General features: G+C 45.1%; 1 protein-coding gene across 1 annotated transcript in view; it reads right to left on the reverse strand.

The window, feature by feature from the left end:
* Positions 1-23491, reverse strand: part of LOC103082015 (cadherin-like protein 26) — a 54336-nt gene that overhangs the window by 14776 nt on the left and 16069 nt on the right. The window contains 2 exon segments of the mRNA XM_082931485.1: positions 797-950; positions 1008-1065. Coding sequence (XP_082787611.1) covers positions 797-950; positions 1008-1065 — 212 coding nt within the window.

Consider the following 23491-nt stretch of genomic DNA (forward strand, 5'->3'; position numbering starts at 1 on the left):
AAATTGCATTTTTAAAGAGAAAATTCATAAATATGCACATATAAAAAAGCATGCCCATATATTTATAAATATTCGATATGTACACATATACATTTTGCACTACCATAAGGATGAAAAAAAGCATGTAGATATACGAATACACATTTGTAATTATATGTATAAATCTGTGAATATATACACATGTATAAATATAACATACCATGGGTATATACATACACACATATAAAATGCAAAGAAAAATATTGAAAGAATATAAACTAAAACATTAATTGTACTTACCTCTAATTGGTAGTATTAGAGATGCTTTCCGTTTCAATCTTTTTGTTTCTTGGAATTTTCCAAATTTCCTAGAGACAGTTTTGCAAAATAAATAATGCTTTTGTGTTATTAAAATAGATGCACATTTTAGTGAGGGTGGCTTGGATTTAAAGACTCACAGATTCATAGAAATTTCAGATGCCATCTTGCTGCCATTTTACAGATGAGAAATTTGCAGAGATATTCAGGATCCTACCACCCACCTCTGCTACTTCTTCCCTCATTCATTTGGCTTTATTTTAGATTGATATTTATGTATCAGCTCTTCCAACTGACAATTTTCACATCATTTCATTGCCAATACAAAATGAGGCTCGCAGACCTCAAAGCATTTTGCTCTAATCCACACCCTGCAACCTTTGGGATGTGAACAGGGAAAAGTCTCCCTGAAGACAGCTAGGACCAAGTGCCCTGTCACTATGCAAGCAGGAAAACCTTCACGGAACAGAGAGGACAGGAAGCCCCGAGGCCCCGTCATGCATACCTGCAGTGTGGTTCTCCCTCACACTGATGTTAAATTCCTTCTCAGGGAACTGGGGTGCATGATCGTTCACATCGCTGATCCCGATGTTGAAAATCAAGGATTTACCTACAATTTGTCCTGTTAAGCGATTCGCAACATCAAAATAAACCTAGGAGGCAGAGAACCACATTAATGTTGTACAAACCATTGATGAGATGACACTAACCCCATACCTGTCGGTGTAATTGTGTCCTGCATCCTTATCCTCCACAGACTGAAAGTTCCTGAGGGCAGGGATCACAGGGTCTCATTCACCCTGTGGCCCCAGGGATTGAGCACGGCGCTGGCACAGACCAGGTGCTCGACCAGCATCTCTAGAACAAATCAGTGCACTGACTTGAAAGATTACTTCATTCGTTATTATTAGCTTCAAATCTCAATTTCTCCACTTGTGTCAACATAGGCAAGTTGTCATAAGTCTCAGTTCCTACATCCTATCAGTCTTCTGATGAGAAATGAACACACTAATGAATATTGGTGAAACATCACAGAGAGCAGACACTTAAAAGCTTTTGGGAAAGGGAACATTTAAAGTAACGAGGACTGGGAATTCCCTGGTGCTCCAGTGGTTAGGACTCGGCGCTTTCACTGCCATGGGCCTTGGTTCGATCCCTGGTCAGGGAACTAAGATCCTGAAAGCCGTGTGGTGTGGCCAATAAATAAATAAAGTAACTATGACAGCCATTGACATACAGTGGGTTCTTAAACGGTCACTGCTGTTACTTGGGTACTTGAATAAGGAAGGTCAATTCATCTCAAACATGCATTTGAGAAGTCTTTCCTTTTAGAAGGTCTCAAATCAACAATTTAAGCTTTTATCATTAGTTTCTTAAGAAACTTAAAAAAAGGAGCAAATTAATCTTAAACAGAAAAAAGGAAGTATAAAGATAAAAGCATAAACAATAAGATTGAAAACAGCAAAATCAATAACGTCGATAAAATCAAAAGTTGATTGCCTTCCCATATAAATCTTGGGATCAGCTTATGGATGTCTATAAAAATTCTGCTAATCTTTTGAATAGGCTTGCACTGAATTTAAATTTGAGGGAATTGTCATCTTAATAGTCAATCTTTCAATCCATAAACACACTACATCTTTTCATTCAATTAAGTCATCTTTGATTTCTTTCATCAGTGTTTTATAAAAGTTTTGAGTAAACACATCCTGCACATATTTTAGATTTACACCTAAGTATTTTAAATTTATACCGAAGCACCTCATTTGTTTGGTGATATTGTAAATGATATTGTTTTAAAAATATTGATTTCCAATTATTCAGAGCTGGTATATAGACATACAATTAGTTTTATGTAGTAACTTTAAAATTGATTTTCATATGTTAAAAATAGGCAAAGGATTTGATCAGACGGTTTTCCAAAGAAGCTATACAGATGGCAAATAATGCATCATTTGTCATTAGAGGAATCCAAATTAAAAACCCAATTCAATACCTCTATACATCTATTAGAATGGCTAAAATAAAAAACCTGACAAACATGCAGAGCAATTGGAATTCTTACATATTGTTAGTGAGAATGCAAAATAGCTCAGTCATTCTGAAAAATAGTTTAGGAGTTTCTGATAATGTTAACATATGCTTTTCATGTGATCCAACAAGCCCACTCCTAGATATTTACCCAAAAGAAATAAAAACTTATGTTCACATGAAAATCTGTACGCTTTTAGCAGCTTTGTGAAAATTTTGCCAAAAATTGGAAAGTACTCAAGTGTACATCAAATGATGAGTCGGTAAATTATGGTACATCTGTAAAAGAAATACTAATCAGCAAAACAAAACAAATATAAAAACTTTTGCTGCATGCAACAATATGGATGAATATCAGATGCATTATGCCAAGTGAAAAATCCAGATTTAAAAAGTGACATTCCCTTCCCTGGTCGTGCAGTGGTTAAGAATCCACCTGCCAATGCAGGGAACACGGGTTCAATCCCGGGTCCGGGAAGATCCCACATGCCACGGAGCAACTAAGCCCATGCACCACAACTACTGAGCCTGCGTGCCACAACTACTGAAGCCTGCACGCCTAGAGCCCGTGTTCTGCAACAAGAGAAGCCACCGCAATGAGAAGCCCCTGCTCGCCGCAACTAGAGAAAGCCTGTGCACAGCAATGAAGACCCAGTGCAGCCAAAAATAAATAAATAAATTTATTAAAAAGTGACATTCCGTGTGATTCCAGTTTACCTTCTAAACAAGGTAAAAATGTAGGAACAGAGAACAGATCAGTGGCTTCCAGGGGTTAAGGGTTAGGGGAGGGTTTGATTATAAAGGAGAAGCATAAAGAAATTTCAGGGGTAATGGAACTATTCTGTAGCTTGGTATATTAAATGTAAAATACTAAATGTTTTAATAAAAAAAAAAACTAGTCAGACAAAAACATAACTATGTGCTCCTTATAAGGAGATACACCTTAAATATAAGAATATGAAAAAGTTGAAAGTAAAAGGGTGTATATATATATATATATATATATATATATATATATATATATATATCCTTTCTATATATGACCTTCTCTATATATTATCTTCTTTTGGTTAGTCTTTGAAGATACAGATAGGTAGATAAATAGACTGATTTTCAAAGACTCTCCAAAAGCATCTCATCTAGTTATCTAGCTACAGGTACAAAACTTTAAGGCAAGAAGTCCTACTAGTCATCAATGGGGACATTTAAAAATCATAAAAGCCTCAATCTGTGAGGAAGATATGACATAGCAATTCTAAATCTGCATGCACCCGATAACATAGCCTCAAGATATAAGCAGATAAGATTAACAAAACTAAAATGGCAAGCAGAGATTTTAACACATTCCTCTCAGACAGAACAAGCAGATAAAAACAGGTAATCAAGTATTTAAACAACATAATTAACTGACTTGATGTTGACTGATGCCATAAACAGAACAATCTATCTAACACTGCAATATACACATTCATTTCAAGAGCACATTGACTGTTTACCAAAATTGATCATATGTTAGGATATAAAGCAAGTCTCAACTAATCTCAAAAAATTACAACCATATAGAGTATATTAAGCTAGAACTCATTAAGAAAGATAATTTACAACCCCAAATGTTTGGAAGTTAAGCAAAGCACTTCTAAATAATGTATGGGTCAAAGAAGAAATCACATTGGAAATCAGAAAATATTTTGAATGAATGGTAGTGAAAACACAATAAATCAAAATGCATTTTCCTCTCATCATTCAAACTTCAAACCCAGACTTTATATGCATATTTTGATTCTATCGAGGCTAGCAGGTCAATAAAAGCTTGCAAGATGATTGTTTACAGACAACCAATCATTTTTGTATTTGGCAATAAGGGATTTTTGAGATTTGCCCATGCCATGACTCCTAGGTCTCAAGTTCCTTGTTGAAAGCATGTTACCAAAAAACTTTCTTCCTGAATTATATTCTGCTTACACAAAATGCTGGGTGATATAAATGTGTGATTCTTTTATTTTGTGTATCAGAGGCTTGGGTGTAAGGAAATAACCAGAAGCCTTTCTAAATCTGACAGTGTGGTGGTGTAAAAGTTTCTGCTTTGCTAGCTTCTTGGAAGATTTTGGAGTCTTGCAAAACTCACCTCATAGTGAATTGGATTGAAGAAGTATTTATGGAACGAAAAAGCAGAAAAGGCAACAATAACCTACACATTTGCCATTGACAAAGGAGCATATGTGGTGAAGCCTCCATTGATTAAGGAGCCATGACTGCACAAGGCTTTGTTTATGTCCCTGATTTGTGCGCCGGAACAGAAAGACTGCCAAAAGCAGAAAGACTGTGGGCCACGTCCACGTTAATCATTCTGCTTCAGCCAAAACACGCCTCTAAGAGATTCAGGAAATGCATCATCACCTACTTATACAAAACAGCTATTACATGTGAAAACAAACAAAAAGGCTGCCTGAACCACAACAAAAGCCTTGATTCTGTTTTTTTGCAAATAACAATACCACCTAGCACTGCCTAATGTTTGCTTGCAGGAAAGGGCATTCTCTGGAACTGCTGAAGATGTAAGCAAACTGAAGCATCTTGAGAGAACAAGTGTTTCTCACGTGATCCCTGCTGCAAAGATCCTCCCACCATTCTGCTCTGAGCAGATGCTAAAATTGGTGTGCGTGCATGTGTGCCTGTGTTCCTGTGTGCAATGAAAGCTGAGATGCCAGTGGGAATCCTCAGGTCATTTTGTTTCCTTGAAAGCCAGTTACACCCCGTCACTACCATATTTTTTGCAAATGATTATGTGAAGCCGTAAGGACACACAAGATATTAGATATAAAAAAATATAAGCAAAGGCAACAATCTTCAGTCCACTTCTGAGAGCATCTTCTTCAAGTGGTTCATCTCGGGGGATGGACCATGAGACTGCATCAGCACCAATGACCAGCTCTTGAAGACCAAGGTTTTAAGGGAAGAGGCACCATTGTCTTAGTCATTTACCTTTAGGGCAGAGGAAACAGCTAAGGACTCAGTGACCACATCAGAGGGAGCCAACAATGACCCTGCTCCTCCAAGTGAGCAGTTCTCTAGTACCACAAATGTACCTGTCATGTCAGTGACAGGCCGATTTAGAAACTGTGAAGAGAAATTATTGTTCTTGCACTAGGTCAAAATGTTTAAACTGAATCCTTAATTTTCATAGAATTGTAATAAATTTTGAGCTTATGTATGTTGACAGCATATAGTAAAAATGCTTGGAAAGACATAGATGTAAGGTGATCACTTCTGTGAAATCAGACCAGAGTGGAAAGTTGGGGGTGAGGGAGAGGTTTTTAATGACTATTCCATTAAAATAAATAAATAAATAAAATCTTATGGAATTTAAAATTCCATAAGAAGTCTTTATTAATTTTACACCTAAAAAGTAAGATAAGCAATAGGAATTCTTGTTCACCGATGGTGGGAATGCAAAGTGGTGCAGCCACTTTGGAAGACAGTTTGGCAGTTTCTTACAAAACTAAACTTACTCTTACCATACGATCCAACAATCCTGCACAATGGTTATTTATGCAAAGGAGTTGAAAACTTATGTCCACACAAAAACCTGCACACAGATGTTTAAAGCAGCTTTATCCATAATCATCAAAACTTGGAAGCAACCAAGATGCCCTTGGGTAGGTGGAGGGATAAACAAACAGTGGTCCATCCACAGTATTCCCCAATGGAATGTTATTCAGCAATGAAAAGACATGGAGGGGGCTTCCCTGGTGGCACAGTGGTCAAGAGTCCTCCTGCCAATGCAGGGGACACAGGTTTGATCCCTGGTCCAGGAAGATCCCACATGCTGCAGAGCAACTAAGCCCGTGCACCACAACTACTGAGCCTGTGCTCTAGAGCCCATGAGCCACAACTACTGAGCCCACATGCCACAACTACTGAAGCCCACGCACCTAGAGCCTGTACTCCACAACAAGAGAAGCCACCATAGTAAGAAGCCCACACACCGCAACAAAGAGTAGCCCCTACTCGCGGCAACTAGAGAAAGCCTGCGTGCAGCAACGAAGACCCAACACAGCCCAAAATCAATCAATCAATCAATTTATTAGGGGGAAAAAGAAGTAAAGACATGAAGGAAGCATCAGTACACATGGCTAAGTGAAAGAAGGCAACCTGAAAAGGCTACAGACTGTATGATTCCAGCTATATGGCACTCTGGAAAAGGCAAAACTATGCAGACAGTAAAAGGATCAGGGGTTGCCGCGGGCTCAGAGGGGAGGAAGGGATGAATAGATGGAGCACAGAGGAAGTTTAGGTCAATGAAACTATGATACTAGCAGGGTGGATGCATGTCACTAAACACTGTCAAAATCCATAGAATGTACAAAACAAAGAGTGAATCCCCATGTAAACTATGGGCTTTAGTTAATAATAATGTGTATTAGCTCATCGATTGTAACAAGTGTACTCCACTAATGCAAGATGTTAATAATAGAGGGAACTGTGGGATGAGTCGGAAAGTGAGGGGGTATATAGGAACTCTGTACTCTCCAATCTATTTTTATGTAACACTAAAATGGCTCTAAGAAATAAAATCTATTAAATTTTTAAAAGGGTCCCTACTTGTAAAATAAGGTATGGGCAACCATATATATACATATATATATAGTCAGTCTACTTTGACTTGCTGCTGAATCTCTCATTGCTCTAGGATAAATAGCGATTTTATTTGTTGAAGGCTGAAAAGATTTCAGGGAGTCCGCAGAGAAGCAGGAGCAGCCCTGAGGAGCTCTCAAGGCAGACGACCCCTTACAATGGGAGTGTTGGTCTCTCAGGGGCCTCTGGTTGCCAGGTACAGAGCCCTGCTTGGGGATGCTGAGTAAGTAGGGGGTTTATTCCCAGAGAAGCAGCTTCTGTGAAGCCCAGGGAGGGCGGACTCACCAGGGGACTGGCTGAGCCCTCGCATAGATCAACTCCTTTCTTCTTTCACAAGTCCTGGAGGGATGCCCCCTTGTCACCCTGCTCTGCACCATATGAGAGGTTCCCTGGCTGGCAAGCTCTGAGCCTGGAAGCAGAGCAGCCCAGATTCAAGGCCCGGTAGGTGTCGACTTGACTGTGCCACTAGCCAGTCGTCTCTTCCCTCTGTGGCCCCAGAGTCCAGAGCAGGCTGCTTCACCGGACAGGTGTCTTAGGGCCTTGGCAGCTTCAGGCAGCCATCTTCCCACCCCCCTTTTTCCTCACAGCTCACACTGTCTCCTTTACTTTGCTGTATGTGCCTCCTTGGGCCTCCTTCCCAGCAGACTTGCTGCCCTCTCACCGGCAGCCACCACAGTGGTCCCACTCGGCATCATAAGATGCTGGCCTGGGCCCCGGGTCTACTCCTGTTCAGCTCTCTCCTCTCTCCCTACGGGACAAAGGATGCGGTCAGGCTACTAGTACTGAACTCATCTGCTTCAGGGACTCCAGCATACATTTTTAAATTTTTGTGCAAGCAAATTGGCTTTCTCAAAAGCAGCATTTTCACGTGCTCCTCCATAATTTATGACTGTGCTGCAACGCTCTGCTCCTTAATCACCCTGACTTCTGGCTCTAAATCTGTGCCAACTGTAATCCTTCCACTTAAAAACAGGAACCACATGTTTGTTTTATGTTTATTATTCTATATTCCATTTATTATCCTAAAAGCTACATCTGAGACCTTTAGTTCTGTAAGATGCCTGAGAGGCCTATGTGCTATTTATTCTTTGGCAAGATGCTAAGAATTTCCGGGGGACTCAGAATCACAATGGAAAACGGAAATGTCATGGATATTTTCTGCACTTGTAAAGGGCTTTCAGCCTTTTGTTATTAGCCTTGAGACTTATATCCTTGGATAAACACACCACAGGGCATTGACATGATGGCTACTTGAAATTACATGTACAAGATGTTTACTCTTAGACACTAATGAGCATACAGAAACATCTTAAATGCCAAACACACAATACAAAATCACAACTATGCATAGGTTATAAGTAGGTAAAGATGACTGTTGAGATAAAGATCCACAAATAATCGTTACAAGGAAGATAAAAAGGTGATTTTCTTGAGTGTATTTGTATCTTATGAAATTGAGCATATTTTGATATAAACAGATAAGATTCCTACACAGAAAGAAGACTTTTCCCCTCTCCAGCTCTGTCTTCGAATTTTCAGCGATTCTTGACTGGTGCTACTGCTTTCTCGTAGATTTCTTATGGGATTAACAGGAAATTAGCTCCCCCCGCCCCTGCCACCTTCCGGACACAAGTTTTTAAAGGTTTTAGTCAGTTTTAGTGACTCCTTTGCTATCCTCAAGGGTAAAGCAGTGCTACTAGAACTGTCTTTTTGCCAATACATTAGGGTTACTTAACTTTTAATAACATCCTCTCCTTATGGACAGCCAAAAAGCCATAATAAGCATTCTTACAGAAGCAGATGGTTAAGCTAGAATACTCGGTTTGTGTACTGTGCCTGTGACACTCTGCTTATCCCACTTCCAGGGCTGATAATTCTCATCAGCCTCTTTCAAATCTTCCTAACTAGTACGTTAACCCCTGTGGGTTAGTTTCCTATGGCTGCTGCAACAAACTTGGTACCTATGACAGGAATGTACTCTCTTACAGTTCCGGGGGCCAGAACCCAAACCAAGGTGTCTGTAGGGATGGTTCATTCTGGGGGCTCTGAGGAAGAATCTGCTCCAGGCCTCTCTCCTTACTTCTGGTGGTGTCAGCGATCCTTGGTGTTTCTTGGCTTGTAGACACATTGCTCCAATCTCTGTCGCCAGCTTCCCATGGCCTTCTCGTCTGTGTCTTTTTCTCTGTGTCCAAATCTCCCTCCCCATACAAGGATGCTGGTTACTGGACTAAGACCCACCCCAATCTGGTATAACCTCATCTTAATTTGATCACACCAAATTAAGGTCACATTCACTGGTACCGGGGTTAGGAGCTGAGCATATCTTTTTAGAAGACACAGTTCAACCCTCAACACTCGGGAAGTCTGACACTACATTTTGCTGTTCTCATTCACTCATCCAACATAATTAATTGAGAATCTACTATGTGCAGAGGCCAATTCTTGACTCTGGGGTAATAAGAGCAAATAAGGCAGGGTCTCTCCCTTCTTAGAACTTCCATTCTAACGGGGAAATTGAACATCATTAGAGAATCAAACAGGAAAGTAGGAAACATAGGCCTGGGGATGCCAGATCTAATTTTTCAGAAGAAACTAGAATTTTGAGATTTTAGGTCAAATTTCCTTTTTTTTTAAGGAAAAAAATTAGAAATAAATTTGGTTTTTGAAAACTGTTAACCAAACAAAATGCTTTTGCTGGCCGGAATTTTATCCTGACCGTGCCCATTTCCCTCATTTTATGGCTGTGGAAGTTGTGGCTCCAGAGAGGGGAAGCAAGTTCCGCACCTACAGAGCAGCAGGTGTAAGCGCTGGGCTGGAATCCGACACGCAGCCTCTAGTCAAGTAGCCTGTACACAACCTCCATCTCCCTTCCCGGGAGCTACAGAGGCCTCCCCGCCGTGCCCACCCCAAGGCAGAGGGTACAGAAGAGGAATAAGTCGCTTCTTATTCCTGAGAAGGCAGTGCTTCTGAGACTGCACTGTACTTAGGAATCGCTGGCGATCTTATTAAAACACTGGTTCTGGGCTTCCCTGGTGGCGCAGTGGTTGAGAGTCCGCCTGCTGATGCAGGGGACACGGATTCGTGCCCCGGTCCGGGAGGATCTCACATGCCGCGGAGCGGCTGGGCCCGTGAGCCATGGCCGCTGAGCCTGCGCGTCCGGAGCCTGTGCTCCGCAACGGGAGAGGCCACAACAGTGAGAGGCCCCCGTACCGCAAAAAAAAAAAAAAAAAAACCAATAAAAAAACCACACTGGTTCTAACATGGCAGGTTGGGATGGGATTTGGAGATTTTGAATTTCTGACGACATTCCAGGTGGTGCTGATGCTGTGGGGGCCAGGTCAGGTTTGGGGTGGTAGAGTCTTTAGGCGCTAACAGTCCTGCTGGGGACGCGGAGCTTCCCCAGACGGTTAGAGCTGGGTGTCAGAATCACCTGGAGAGAGTTAATGTGATCTCCTTGCTCAGGCTGCAGCGCAGACCACTGAAATCAGAACATGGGGAGGGGGAGGGTCCCAGCATCAGGATGTTTTAAAGCTCCTCGAGTGATTCCAGTGTGTGGCCAGCACTAGACTAGAGAAAGTGGGTTCACACTGAGGCGCTGCGGGAAGTGGTTCAAGGCAGGAGGGGTGAAAGGAGGGCTTTCTGCAAGAGCAGCTTCTGAGCTTTCAAGGGGAGGTCCTGGAACTGCAGAAAGGAAGCCATGGGGTGGTAGATGGTTCCTGAGCACCTGGTGTGTGAGAGCACCTGATTGAGCTGTGCTGCAGTCAAAACACACCCTTGATTTTTGAAGACTTAGTATAAAAGAAGGGAAAAGATTTCATTAGTCACTTTTTTACTGGTCACATGCTGAAATGATATATTTGAGAGGTACTGGGTATATTGGGATAAATAAAGCATATTTAAAATTTAATTTCATGATTTCCTTTTACTTCTTAAAATGTGGCTATTAGAAAACATTTGAATTGTAGCAAAATACACAGCTATTAGAAAATTTTATATTACAGGGCTCACATTCTATTTCTTAAAGTCTAAAAGCCACAGAGCTAGTTTAGAACTACTGGCATAGCTTTTCTCCATGGTCCCTGGACAGCAGCATCAGTGTGACCTGGGAAATTGTTAGTGATGCAAATTCCTAGGTCCCATCCCCAGACCCACTGAATCGGGGCCGGCAGTCAGTACTTTAACAAGCCCTCCTGGAAAGTCCGATGCACGCTGAAGATGGGGAATGGGGTCAGGCAGGCTTCCCAGCTCTTCCCAGGGGGCAGGGCAGTGTCCCAGGAAGATGAGCTGCGAGAGCAGAGGTTCTGGCATCAGCCCCAGTGGGGTGAGCTTTGATTTCTTTAGGAAAATGAAAGTTTAAAAGGAACAGGACGGAATCTTCAGAAGCCAAGTAAAGTTGTTGGAACGGCTGAAAGTGACTGAAAAGCTAAGAAACCCAACTGACTTGAGGGAGGAAGGGGTTTGGGCAGCACAGTAGCAGCTGTTGGTCAATTTTGTAACCGAATGTGGGAAGACTCCCCAGTAGGCTGTTCTCCCATCCGGGGCACAGCCCCGTCTGAAGGAGACATCTGATTTCATTCCCTGAAAGCACAATGTCTGTGGCCACCCAGCAGCTGACTTTGTGCGGGATGGGAACACGGCCCCCACTCCGGGGAACCCATCTCCTCCACGGCAAGGGCAGGACAGTTTACTGTGTTTAATCCCCAAAATTATCGTCTTGAGTTTTCTCTTCCTGCAGTGGCAAACTGGTTATTTCAAGGTTGTAGAATGCGTCAAGACAAGGACCCACAATTTACCCAGCCACATCCCTCTGGGTCCAAGGCATAACACACACTTGAGTTTTATCTCTACTTTGGGGCCAGACTTTAGAGTCATGTTTGAATAGCAGAAGAGAGAGGAAACAAATTATCGCTACTGGTTTCTGAAGAGGTTCTACCAAACCCACAAGTTGTTGGACACCAAAGGGAAAGTGGTTTTAACACATTTTGATTATCTGCCAAGAAGGACAACCTAGAAGATGACAGACTTGTGACCAAGATCAAGGGGATTAGCAGCGTCTTCGGTAGAGCCTCCCCCAAAAAAAGGCTGGCCCGAGGTCTTCCAAACTTCTCCCAGTGTGGAAGTGGAGAGCCACAGCGATCTGCTCTGAGAGTGGAACAGGACCAGGAGATGGTCCTCCTTAAAAACTGCACATAATCTATGCTGGCTGCATTAGGAAGTGGAAGGAAAATTCACTGCCTGAGAAAACTCTTTGTTGGGTTTATTTGTCACGAGAAGAAAAACACAGGGTGTTGCCTGGAATGGGGACATCTTGGCTACGTTATTCCGAAGAATAAGATAAATGTGAGTCCCCCATGTTCCAATTAGAAATGTTTTTCACTCTCTGGGATGGCAATGTTCCCTATTGTAGCTTACACTTCCTGGTCCTCTGAGCACTGGCTCCTAAATGCAATTCTTTGGGGAGGCCCCAGAGACAGAAGATTTGAGGTGGGGCATGGGACACCAGGGAAGTGGGGTTGGGGGACCCGGGAAAACAGGACCCTATGTGTGTGGGGTGGGGGAGACAGCAGTTAGGGCCTCCTGTGATAGGATGAGGCTGGCTTACCGACCGTGCCGGTATCCTCTGACATCCGGTTTTCAGCTGTTTTCCGTTTTGCATTATCATATGCCTTTGTCATATTCCTCCTACTCCAAACCATTTTGCAACTTTATGTCCAGTAACTCTGCCTGAGCCTTGGTGGGGTGGTGTACTGGGTAAAGAAAAAGAGACGGTGTTCAAGCTTGGGGCAAAATGCAGCAGTGCATGGGCCCCAGCGACGACAAAGACATTAAGGGTCCTGGACAGAAGCAAGAGGAAAGGTTAGGTGACTGTCAGAAAGTATAAGCCCTCCTCCCCAATTTCTTAGAATCCTCAGAAGTATTCTGGAGAGGACTGAATTCACCAGAGAAATGTGCGATGTTGAGCCTTGGGTTACTGAAACTGGATGGTGAAGGACAGGGTGGTTCTAGGGGCTGGAGGATTGCTGTCCAGGTATTCAGGAAACATGTGTGCTGCAGTTAAGAAATATTTCCGCCCTAGAAAGCTAAAGCCATAACAAAGAACCCTCTCCCTACCTTCCCATATTTATTCCCAAAGAGGTAAGGTCTTTGCTAACCAAAAAATGTGACTTCCCGGATTAAGTAAATTCCTGGAGGGTTCCCCACAGTTAAGGCCTTCCCAGATTTGACTCGTAAGGATATTTTTACAAATGTTTGTTTCCAACATTCCAGATTGCCTGACTTTCCCCGAGGGCTGGGACTGTCCCTTACTCACCTGTGTGTCTCCAGCACCTAGCACAGTGCCTGGCATATGGTAGGGCTCAGAAGGTATTTTTTCCTGGTGAGTGAATCCTTAGTAACAAAAGTCCTTTGAAGATTCCAAGGGCTGCATTCGAGTGCAGGACGCCGCCTGACTGACTGGCCAGCAGCCTGGGGGGGCCCATGAACAGGACTATTCCTGAGTAGTGTGGTGGAGCGTTGGGGCCTCATGAATCCATCCACAACTGTCCCATCCTAGCACCTGATATGTCTGCAGAACTGAAGGTGGCGAGGTGTGGCATTGCTTTAATGTTCTCATCAAGAAAATGGGGGTAAAAATGCCTTACCCGGCGGGCTTATGAAGAGGATTAAACTGGACAGAGTAAGTGTCCAGGAAATTTTAGTTTCCCCCTCTTCCCTTCCTGTCTTGTCTAACACTTCCCTTCTGGGAACTTCCCTCATCTTCTCTGCCGGTTTCTGGTGGGACTGTTAACCTGGTTGGCCCCAACCTGGCCAATCAGAGTGTCCCATTGTTCCTGGATCCAGTGATTGGCCCAGGGGTGAACACGTGACCCAAGCAAGCCAATGGGAATCTTTTGAAAGGGTCGATAGAGATGCTGGTTTCTCTCCTTCCCTGGGTCCCTGGGCTGCTGGGTGATGGAGCCATGGAGTGGGTTGTGGCCAGCATTGCCCCATGGTGCCTACTGGACATGTGGCCGATTTGAGAGACGGAGGGAGGCTGGGTGCTGACACATTGTTTCGACTCCTGCATCCAGCTTTGCCTGAAGCCTATGCATCTTTTGATTTCTCCATTCCATGAGTTCAATATCCTCCTACTTCCTGTTAATCCAATTTTGTCACTTCTAATCCAGAGGGTCATCATAATACTTTATCTCTGTCCTTCTTTCCTCTTTTCTTCCTTCCTTTCTCCCCCTTTCTACTCCCTTTCTCCACCCTCCTCCCATGCTTTCCTTTCTCTCACCCAGATTCCATATTTCTCTCAGTACCTAGCCAGGACCTCAGCTGTGTTCTTATCTTCCTGCCCATTCGTCACTTCAATGGTGTCCTCATATAACTGAGATAGTGACTCCTGCACATTTAAAAATAATAATGAAAAGATCCTTTCATGACTCACAGGCACACAGCTCTCTTAGGAGCACGATGGGCAGGGATGTTGACATTTTGGATCAGGGAATGGTTATCCTTCAGTCGCAGTCCAAGCCATACTTCACATTGCTGGCTTCTACCTCACTCATTTTTGTCTTCATGTAAACAAAACCATTTTGTTTTCACGTATCATGAGAACCAGGCTTTGTTGATCCCCTGTCCAGGTGTGTTCTGAATGAGTCTCTAGCTCCCGCTAGTGGCTGACATGGCTAAGGGCTGAACTGGCTGGGGCCGAGCCTGTCAGGTGAGAAGTCCCACCCTGGAGATGGGGTTGAGGATGATTGAGGCCTACTGTCCCATCTCTGGGTCCGGCACCCCAGGACTCCACTGAACAATCATAGGCAAAGGATGTCATCTGCCTCCTGGGGTCTCTTGAGCAGTGGGTGGTCTTGTCTGCCAGTGGGGAGCTTGTGGCTATTGACAGGGTTGAAATATTGTGCTTAGAGGAGAGGGGATGAATTAGTCCGTTAATTTGCTCGTGGTCTAAAACCCAAGGAGCATCTGTTTGAGCCATAAGGGGCTTTTTTTTGTGGCTGGAGGGAAGCCTAAGTTGATGGTTTGATTACAACCATCAGCAGGGGTTGTTTGGAAGCTTCATGGAGAGAAGGCAATGAATCACCACCAGGCACAGTGGCTCAGGTCCCCTGTGTAGTTATCCCCATTGCCCTCAGAGCCAATCTCTTTTTCCAGAGGGCGGTGGCTGGAAGTGGGTTAGCACAAGCCGGCTCCTTTGCTCTCACTGGGCCAGCTAACCAGGGCTAATGATCATGATGACAACAGCTCTGCTTTACAGCACACTTATTGTGTTCCTGCTGCGTTACATCCGTTATCTCTGGCCTCCCCAACTTCTGTCGTTCAAATACCACCTTCAAGATCTTTGCTGTTTGTGTAACGCTGGTCCTGTTATTTTCTTCATTAAAAAATACACCAGTCATTTTTTTCCCCTTAAAATAAATGTACTTAAAGAGTAAACCTTCCAAATGGAAAAACATCTTCTAAATGGAAAACTAATAACACCTGCCATGAATGGGAGGAAACCATAAAAATATGATGTGAAAAATATAATTAGAGACTTCTGGTTTCTGGCCCAGCATGTAAGAAGCTGAAAGACGCCACTCCATCCTAAGAACAGGTACAAAGCTGAGCAAACTGAAAAAGCTCTTCTTCGATCTGTCAGAGAAGTGAGGTCACAGGGCAAACTGCTGCCCCCCAAACTGGAGATACTGACAGGCAAATACAAAGAAACACAACTTACTTGAGCAGAAACCTCCGCAGAGGCCAGTACTGGGGTCGGGAAATCTGAACTCTGGTGATTTGCTGAAGCTCAGTGTGAACAAGCCTGGGAGAGAGAAACTCCAGGAGTACCCTGTGTCAGGGCCCTGACACTTGTGTGGATTTCACCTGGAGGAGCTTGGCCAGGTTTCCACAGTGAGCATGGGCGGGGCGAGGGGTGGGGTTCGTGGACTCACTCTGGCTTCCAGCAGGGGAGGGAAAAAGGAACCATTTTGAAATACACCAGAGCATTCAGTTCTTAAGCAGGCCTGCCCTCGGGGAGGAGTTAACCCGGAATCTAACCTCCTGGGGATTTACCAGCCCCTAACTGACCTGGAGGAAGGGAAATGCCCAACTCCCAGCTCACAGCAGCCATTCTGTCCCACCTAAGGGGAAGAAAAAAAATCAGAAACACTTGCGAAGTTCACAGCCCAGAGGCACAGGCTCATTAAAAGACTGAGACCTGAATATAGGCTAAAGGACCCTTCCCCTCCCCCAACTCCTCACCATTTTACCAAAGGCCTACTTAGAGCATTTCCTTTTACCTGTCCGGTACATCATATTCACTTATAAGTAAAAAAAATTACAAGGCATGCCAGAAGACAAAAAACACAATTTGAAAAGACAGAGAAAGTATCCGAACCAGATTCAGATATGGCAGGGATATTGGAATTATCAAACCAGGAACTGAAAACAACTATGATTAAGATGCTAAGAGATCTAATGGATAATGTAAACCGCATGTAAGAACAAATGGGCAATGTAAGTGGAGAGAAATTCTAAGAAAGTACCAAAAGGAAACGCTAGAGATCAAAGACACTAAGAGAAATGAAGAATGCCTTTGACAGGCTTGTTAGTAGATTGGATATGGCTGAGAAAAGAATCTCTGAGCTTGAAGATCTCTCAACAGAAACCAGCCAAAGTTAAAAGCAAAGAGAACAAAAGATTAAAAAAAAAAAACCCAGAACAGTATATCCAAGAACTGTGGGGCTACGACCAAAGGTGTAACACACGCGAAACGGGAATTCCAGAAGAAGAAAGAGAGAAAGAAACAGAAGAAATATTTAAAACAACAATGACTGAGAGTTTCCCAAATTAGTTTTAGGTAACAAACTACAGATCCAGGAAACTCAGAGAACATTGAACACAGTGAAACGCCCCTAAAACTACATCCAGGCTTATCATTTTCAAACTACAGAAAAATCAAAGATAAAGAAAAAATCCTGAAAGAAGCCAAAGGGAAAACACACAATACCTATAGAGGAGCAAAGATAAGAATTACATCCAACTTCTCCTGAAAAACTGTGCAAGCAGGAGAGTGAAGTGAAAGGTTTAAAGTGTTGAGAGGAAAACACCCACCAATCTACAATTCAGTTCCCTGTGAAATTATCTTTCAAAAGTGAAGAGGAAGTAAAGACTTTCTCAGAAATGGAGGGAATTTGTTGCCAGTATACCTGCCTTGCAAGAAATGTTAAAGGAAATTCTTTAAAGAGGACAATGATGTAGGTCAGAAACTCAGATCTACATAAAGAGAGAAGAGTGTCAAAGAAGGCAGAGGTGAAGGTAAAATAAAAACTTTTATTTTTATTATTAATCGATCTAGAAAATGTTTATTTAAAAAAATAATAGCAACAATGTATTCAAGTATGTGTATCTCTCTACATAACCTTTTGTGTGCTTATGTATAAGTGAAATGAATGACAGCAATGACACAAGGGACAGGAAGGGAGACTAACACTAGCCCCCAGGTCTGAAGAAGTGGGTGCCAGCTCAGTGCCATGTGGGCTGTCTGCCACCCCACACAGGCAGCAAGAAGCCCCTGGAGAGACGGCCAGAGTTGGTCACATCACTTTCGAGCAAGAAGGGATCTTAGGGAGCCTTTTAGCTCAGCTTCCTGAGCCCTTGGTGAGGGGCGGTTCTGGCACTCCCTTCCTGGCGTGACACCGATAGACCTGCACACCCTCCAGGACCCCAAGCCCCCTGCAGCCTCCAAGCTGCTGTTCATCTCAGCCATTCTCTTCACAGAGGGGCCAACCCCGATTCAAAACAACACCATACAATTGCAGCCTTACTCCCATCATTTAAGAAATGAATATCTTGGTATATCTTTTCCAATAATAGGTTTCATTAAATTAAACCCAAGGCACTTACAGTCCCTGGAAATAGCAGGCTGATTCAATTTGGCAGACATGTGCTGAATTTCTTTAGAAATCATCACATTGGTTTCTGAGGCTTCTGGTGATCAAGGGCATAGGCTGCCAGGGTTTAAATCCAGGCTCTGCCACCTGTGGCTGTGTGACCATGAGCAAGTCACATCACCTCTCTGTTCTTAGCATTCCCATCTCTATAATATGGCAACAGCAGTTCCTACCTCCCAGGATTGTTGTGAGGATTAAATAAATTCACATAACGCTCCACCAGGTTAGCTGTAAACATGTACACACAGACTTATAGTGCAGCTCTTGTAGGAAGAGACGTGTCCAGGAAACTCATTGCCACCCAACAGGATGCAGGGAAAGTGGTTATTTCTTTAAAGTTGAGAGCAGGAGGAAGCTGCCCTAGACCCTCTCCCCTCTCCTTGCTTTGTTTTGTCTGTCAAGCAGAGGCCTCCTTTCCACTCTATTTCTTAATTGAGCAAACTTCATGACTCTAAACGCAAACACACCCAGAGCAGCACAAACAAGCACTGTTCTCTGCACACACAGCTTCCAGGAGAGCAAGATGAGTGACGGGTTGGCTGCTGAGAGACAGAGATGGAGCCCGAGCAGCTGCTGCTTTTTGCCAAAAGGCCCTGCAGGTTCAACCCATTTGCTCCTTCTTTGTCAGATTGTTCATTCACTCATTCATTCATTCATTCGTTGACTCATTCATCCATTCATTCATTGACTCACTCATTCATACATTTATTCATTCATTCAAATATTTGGTTTCCTGTCTCATGGGCTCGGATTTTGGCCCCTCATTCTCACTAATCTGTTAACTCCTTGATATCTTCAAACGGGTATTTTAAAATTTTTGTCCAGATTTTATTATTTTTAAAATTTTCTATTTCTTTCATGTCTTCTCATGTTTTATTTATTTTATTTTATTTTTGGCTGCATTGGGTCTTTGTTGCTGTGCACAGGCTTTCTCTAGTTGCGGCGAGTGGGGGCTCCTCTTCGTTGCGGTGTGGTGTCTTCTCTTGTTGCAGAGCACTGTGCACAGGCTTTCTCTAGTTGCGGCGAGTGGGGGCTACTCTTCGTTGCGGTGTGCAGGCTTCTCATTGTGGTGGCTTCTCTTGTTGTGGAGCACGGGCTCTAGGTGCGTGGGCTTCAGGAGTTGTGGCACATGGGCTCAGTAGTTGCCACGTTAGGGCTCTAGAGCACGGGCTCAGTAGTTGCAGCTCGCAGGCTCTAGAGTGCAGGCTCAGTAGTTGTGGCGCGTGGGGCTTAGCTGCTCTGCAGCATGTGGGATCTTCCCGGACCGGGGCTCAAACCCATTTCCCCTGCATTGGCAGGCGGATTCTTAACCACTGCACCACCAGGGAAGTCCCAGATTTTGTTATTTTTTAAATGAGAGGATTGGTTCAGAGACCCTAGCCTGCCATTGTTGAAAGGAGAACTTTCCCCAAACTACATACATGAAAGCTTGGAAGCACCTTAAACTGAACAATGGGGGGTCCATTATGGTATATCCAGGTAAATGGAATAATACACTGCCATTAAAAGCGTTAAAATATATTATTATTATGCTAAAATACTAAAAATAAAATTTTGAAGAAAAATCAGAATATAAGTTTTTTATATTATCCCCATTTTTTGCAAAAATAAAATGTCTGTCTGAGCATAGATGGCTAGGAAGAAAGCAAACTATTTATAGTGGTTACTGCTCAACGGCTGGGTTTCTTCTCCATATGCTTCTGTAAATCCTACATTTTATGCCTAGAGAATATATTACTTCTATAGTCGGAAAGATTAGGAAGAAATATTTACCTTTGCTTCAGGCACGCAGAATTGCTGGGTTATATCGTCAGTACGTGCCCCTGTGTCCCATCTGTACGAATGTCCACAGGGAGGCCAGTGTTGCTTGGTGAGGGTCCTTGGTCGTTTCAAACCAAGAAGCTTTGTAAACCTGATTTTCTCTGAGTCTGGGGGGAGGTGAGGAGGGCGCTGGCTGTGTCTCCTGGATGTTTTGCCTGCTGTTAAATGTCTTATCCTATCTCTGTCTCATCAGTACCTCTTGGTGAGCATTTATTGACAAGTCATTGCATGCTAATCACCACACTAAATGGATCCAGTTATGAAATGTTTGTGCTGGATGGGAGCTCAGAGATCCTGTAACTAGATGAAGCCTTTGGCATGAGACATACAAGCCCCAGCTGGGCTGCTCTAGATGGTGTGTGTGTGTGTGTGTGTGTGTGTGTGTGTGTGTGTGTGTGTGTGTGTGTGTGTGTGTGTGTGTGTGTGTGTGTGTGTGAGTGTGTGTGTGTTCAGGGGGAATTCCACCCGTCCCTGAGGTCCCCCATGCTCTCCCCAGCAGGTGGCTTCTGGGGCAGGCTTGTGGGGCCCAATGTTCTGTAGAACATCCTGTGAACACAGATGCTCTGGGCTTCTCCCTGTGGAGGTGGAGCTCTCACTCCCCCGCGCCCCCCACTGACTAGGTGAGGCCACCATGTTCTCTTCACAGCACACTGTTCAAAACCCTCCACGCTGCCCCGCCCGTGGCCCTGCCCACCAGGCCCCTCCATGTGGCCCTTGACGCCCCATGCCTTGTCAGTCATTCTGTCCTTCCGATGTACCCTGGCCCTTCCTGGCACGGGGCATCCTATGTCACCACTCCCTCTGCTGGGTCACCCCTTTCCACTTATCTGCTCCCTTCCGCTGCCCACCCCTCCACTCTCCTCTGAGGTGCCCCACTCGGTGAAGGCACCACGTTCACTCTTCGCAGCATCACGCAAAAGGGGCCTCGTGACTCACCCGTGTGGGGAGAGCCCCCCGGCATCCTCAGGGCCTCATCTCAAGCTCCTGGCCGCTCCGTGTTGTGTCCCGTTTTACGAACGGGGGCGGCCCACGGGGGTCTCAGGAGAAGAGTCACTCTGGGAAAGAGCTCAGAAGGCCGGCTGGTGGGTGTAAAATGCAGGCACGTAGCCGTCACCTGGAGCTGGTTACTGTCACAGCGTCAGGCCAGGGGTCGCCCGCCGTCTGCATCCAGGCCTCCTCACCACTCCTAAAAGCTCTGATTTCTGGTTCAAGGCTTCCTCGCCCTGAAAAGGAAATGCAGCCCTGCAGCCTCTACAGCCTGGCCCCTTGAACTCGCCCCCCTACTCGCTCTCTCTGCAGACATTGCCTCAGATGCCGACTCACTTCCCTCCTCTCGACTCCGACCCCAACAGAGAGGCTGGTCACCGGCTTTCTCCATCCATTTCTGGGGTGTTGCCCCAGCAGGAAGGAGTGGTTTCCTGTTCACATCCTGTGCTTTGGGCATTGTGAAATCCTGGTGGACAGCGACGCCCAGCAGGGCTGAGTGCGCCTGACGGCTGCCGTGGTCCAGGTCGCCTGTCCCGAGAATGAAACACTGAGAAAGGGTGTCGCCCCAGTGGGTCAGGCCAAACCAGTAGTTATCACAGCCTGGGGCCTGGGAACACGGGTCTGCTTTGCAGCCATTTGGCTGATGGTAAACTTTTACTACACAGTGCAAAAGCCATTTAGCACCTTTGAAGAAATTGGAAACGTGTGTTTCATGTGTGGTGGTGCTGAAAATTGAGAATAATGACAGAATTATTAACAACAGGCTTCCCGGGCTTGGACTCTTAATTGCCTGTGGTCTGTAATGCTGACAAGCGCTGCAGAATCCAAACGTGAAATATTTAGTCTTGGGAGCCTGGGAGAATGGCTCCTAATTCTTTTGTTTATTGGTTGTGAGAACTGCTTTTGGGGTAGAGAGATGGTGTAAAAGCAAGAAAGAGCATAGAGCTCGGAGTCAAGGGGCCGGGGTTCCCACCCTGATTCTGCTCTCAGTGGGGCCTGAGGCTCCCAGGGCTCTCAGGAAGCAAAGTAAACTGATGAGGGCAAACGCACTCTGTGCAACAATGCATCTTGCAGGGTTCTGCGATGGCTCTGTAGGCAGCTGGGCTGGGGAGAGGCTAAGCTAAAGTTGAGCAGCAGGCTTTCCTGCGGGACTTCTCAGAGCCTTTAATAGCATTGTCGTGACAGGTGATATTTATTAAGCACTTACTCTGAGCCATCACAGTGCTAACAGCTTTGCAACTGGCCTCATTTTTATCCTCATGAACAGGTAGGAGAGGAGAAGCTGGGGCTTAGAGATGACACAGAACTTCCCTTCTGTTCACAGAGCTAGTGAGTGGAAGTGACTGGTCTTTACCTTGGGTCTTTCTGACCAGAGAGCCTGGGCTCTAACCATTATACCTCTGTCTCTCTATCCTGTCCAGAGAACCCTGGATGGAACCTTGAAATCATGTAGTTCAATGCTCCCATTTTCCAGATCAGAAGATGGAGGCTCAGAAGATGGAGGCTTCTCTAGGCCTCCGAGAGGATGAACTGCAGGACTCCTCTTCTCTGTCCTCCACTGTGCCCACATCCCTCTTTCTTTGGTGCTCCCGTGGGGCCCCGTGGAGCAGGAGGGGCAGGGCATCTGGGCCATCTGCACAAGTGTTGGTAGAACGTGCCCTCAGGTGCCTTACTGCTTGGCTCCACCCCCTGTGCTGTGCAGCTCTGAGCGGCTTACTTAACTCTCTGTGCCCTAACGCCTGCATCTGTAATAGTGCCCCTGACTCACAGGCTTGAGGTTGATAACAGAGTTAATATGTGAAATGGGGAAAAGTCATAGCTGCAGGGCCAGTGACTTTCCTCAACCCACCTGTGGCCTAGAACCTGCCCTACTCAAGGGATGGGTCAGCCAGGCGGCTCCTGCCAAGGGAGGAGTAAACCTGGCAACGACTTCTTCCTGGAAGGAAACAAAAGCTTGTGTGAGCCTGGAAACTAAACCCTTCTCCGAGGCATGTCAGTGAGTGGCCAGCAGATGGCAGAAGCAAGCCAGGAAAGGGAGCCTCTGCCCCGCCTGCTGGCAGCAGCTGCCTTAGAAAAATCCCGTGGTGTTTGCTTGTTGTATTAAGAGATCTCCAGTGTGAGAGCCATCCTTCAACCTGAGCAGGATTCTAAACAAACAGCATTGGCTTTGTGGCCGGCACCAAGGACCCCAGGGCTCCCGTGTACTCCCAGTGGGCACCGATGCCCACTTGCTCCCAAAAGTCGGCCCCCTGCAGAGAGGACTGGCCCTTCTCTCTGCTCCTTGACCGCAGAGAACATTCCCACTGGTGCACCAAGGCTCAGAGAGATGCTGCCTTTAAATAGGGGGTTCTTGACAATGCTTCCATGAGGCCCATCCTGCTGCTGTGGTTGATCATTCACTTAACAACACGGGTTTATGGGCCTCAACTGTGTGCCTGGGCCTCTTCCAGGGTCTGGAATGCAGCATGATCAGCACACACCAGGTCCATGACCGCCAGGAAGCTCACATTCCAGTAGCAGGGAAAGAAAATAACTAGCAAGGAGTTAAGATAAAGTGGGATTGTGCAAAAGGCACAAGAAAACCGGATTAGGGAAGGTGAAGAGGGTGTCGGGTGGGATTTATTTGAGGCACAACTTTAGGGAGGGTGGCCAGGGAAGGAAGGCTGAGACCTGAGTGGCCAGAAGGAGCCACCGCCCGGGGAGCTGGGGGCGCTCCCAGGCAGAGGTGGCAGCTGGTTTGACTCTGGAGGCGGGATGGGCTTGCTTGTTCAGACCAGAGAGGAGGCCAG

Source organism: Lipotes vexillifer, unplaced genomic scaffold (assembly GCF_000442215.2).
Source record: "Lipotes vexillifer unplaced genomic scaffold, Lipotes_vexillifer_v1.1 scaffold1231, whole genome shotgun sequence".
NCBI classification, from domain to species: Eukaryota; Metazoa; Chordata; class Mammalia; order Artiodactyla; family Lipotidae; genus Lipotes; species Lipotes vexillifer.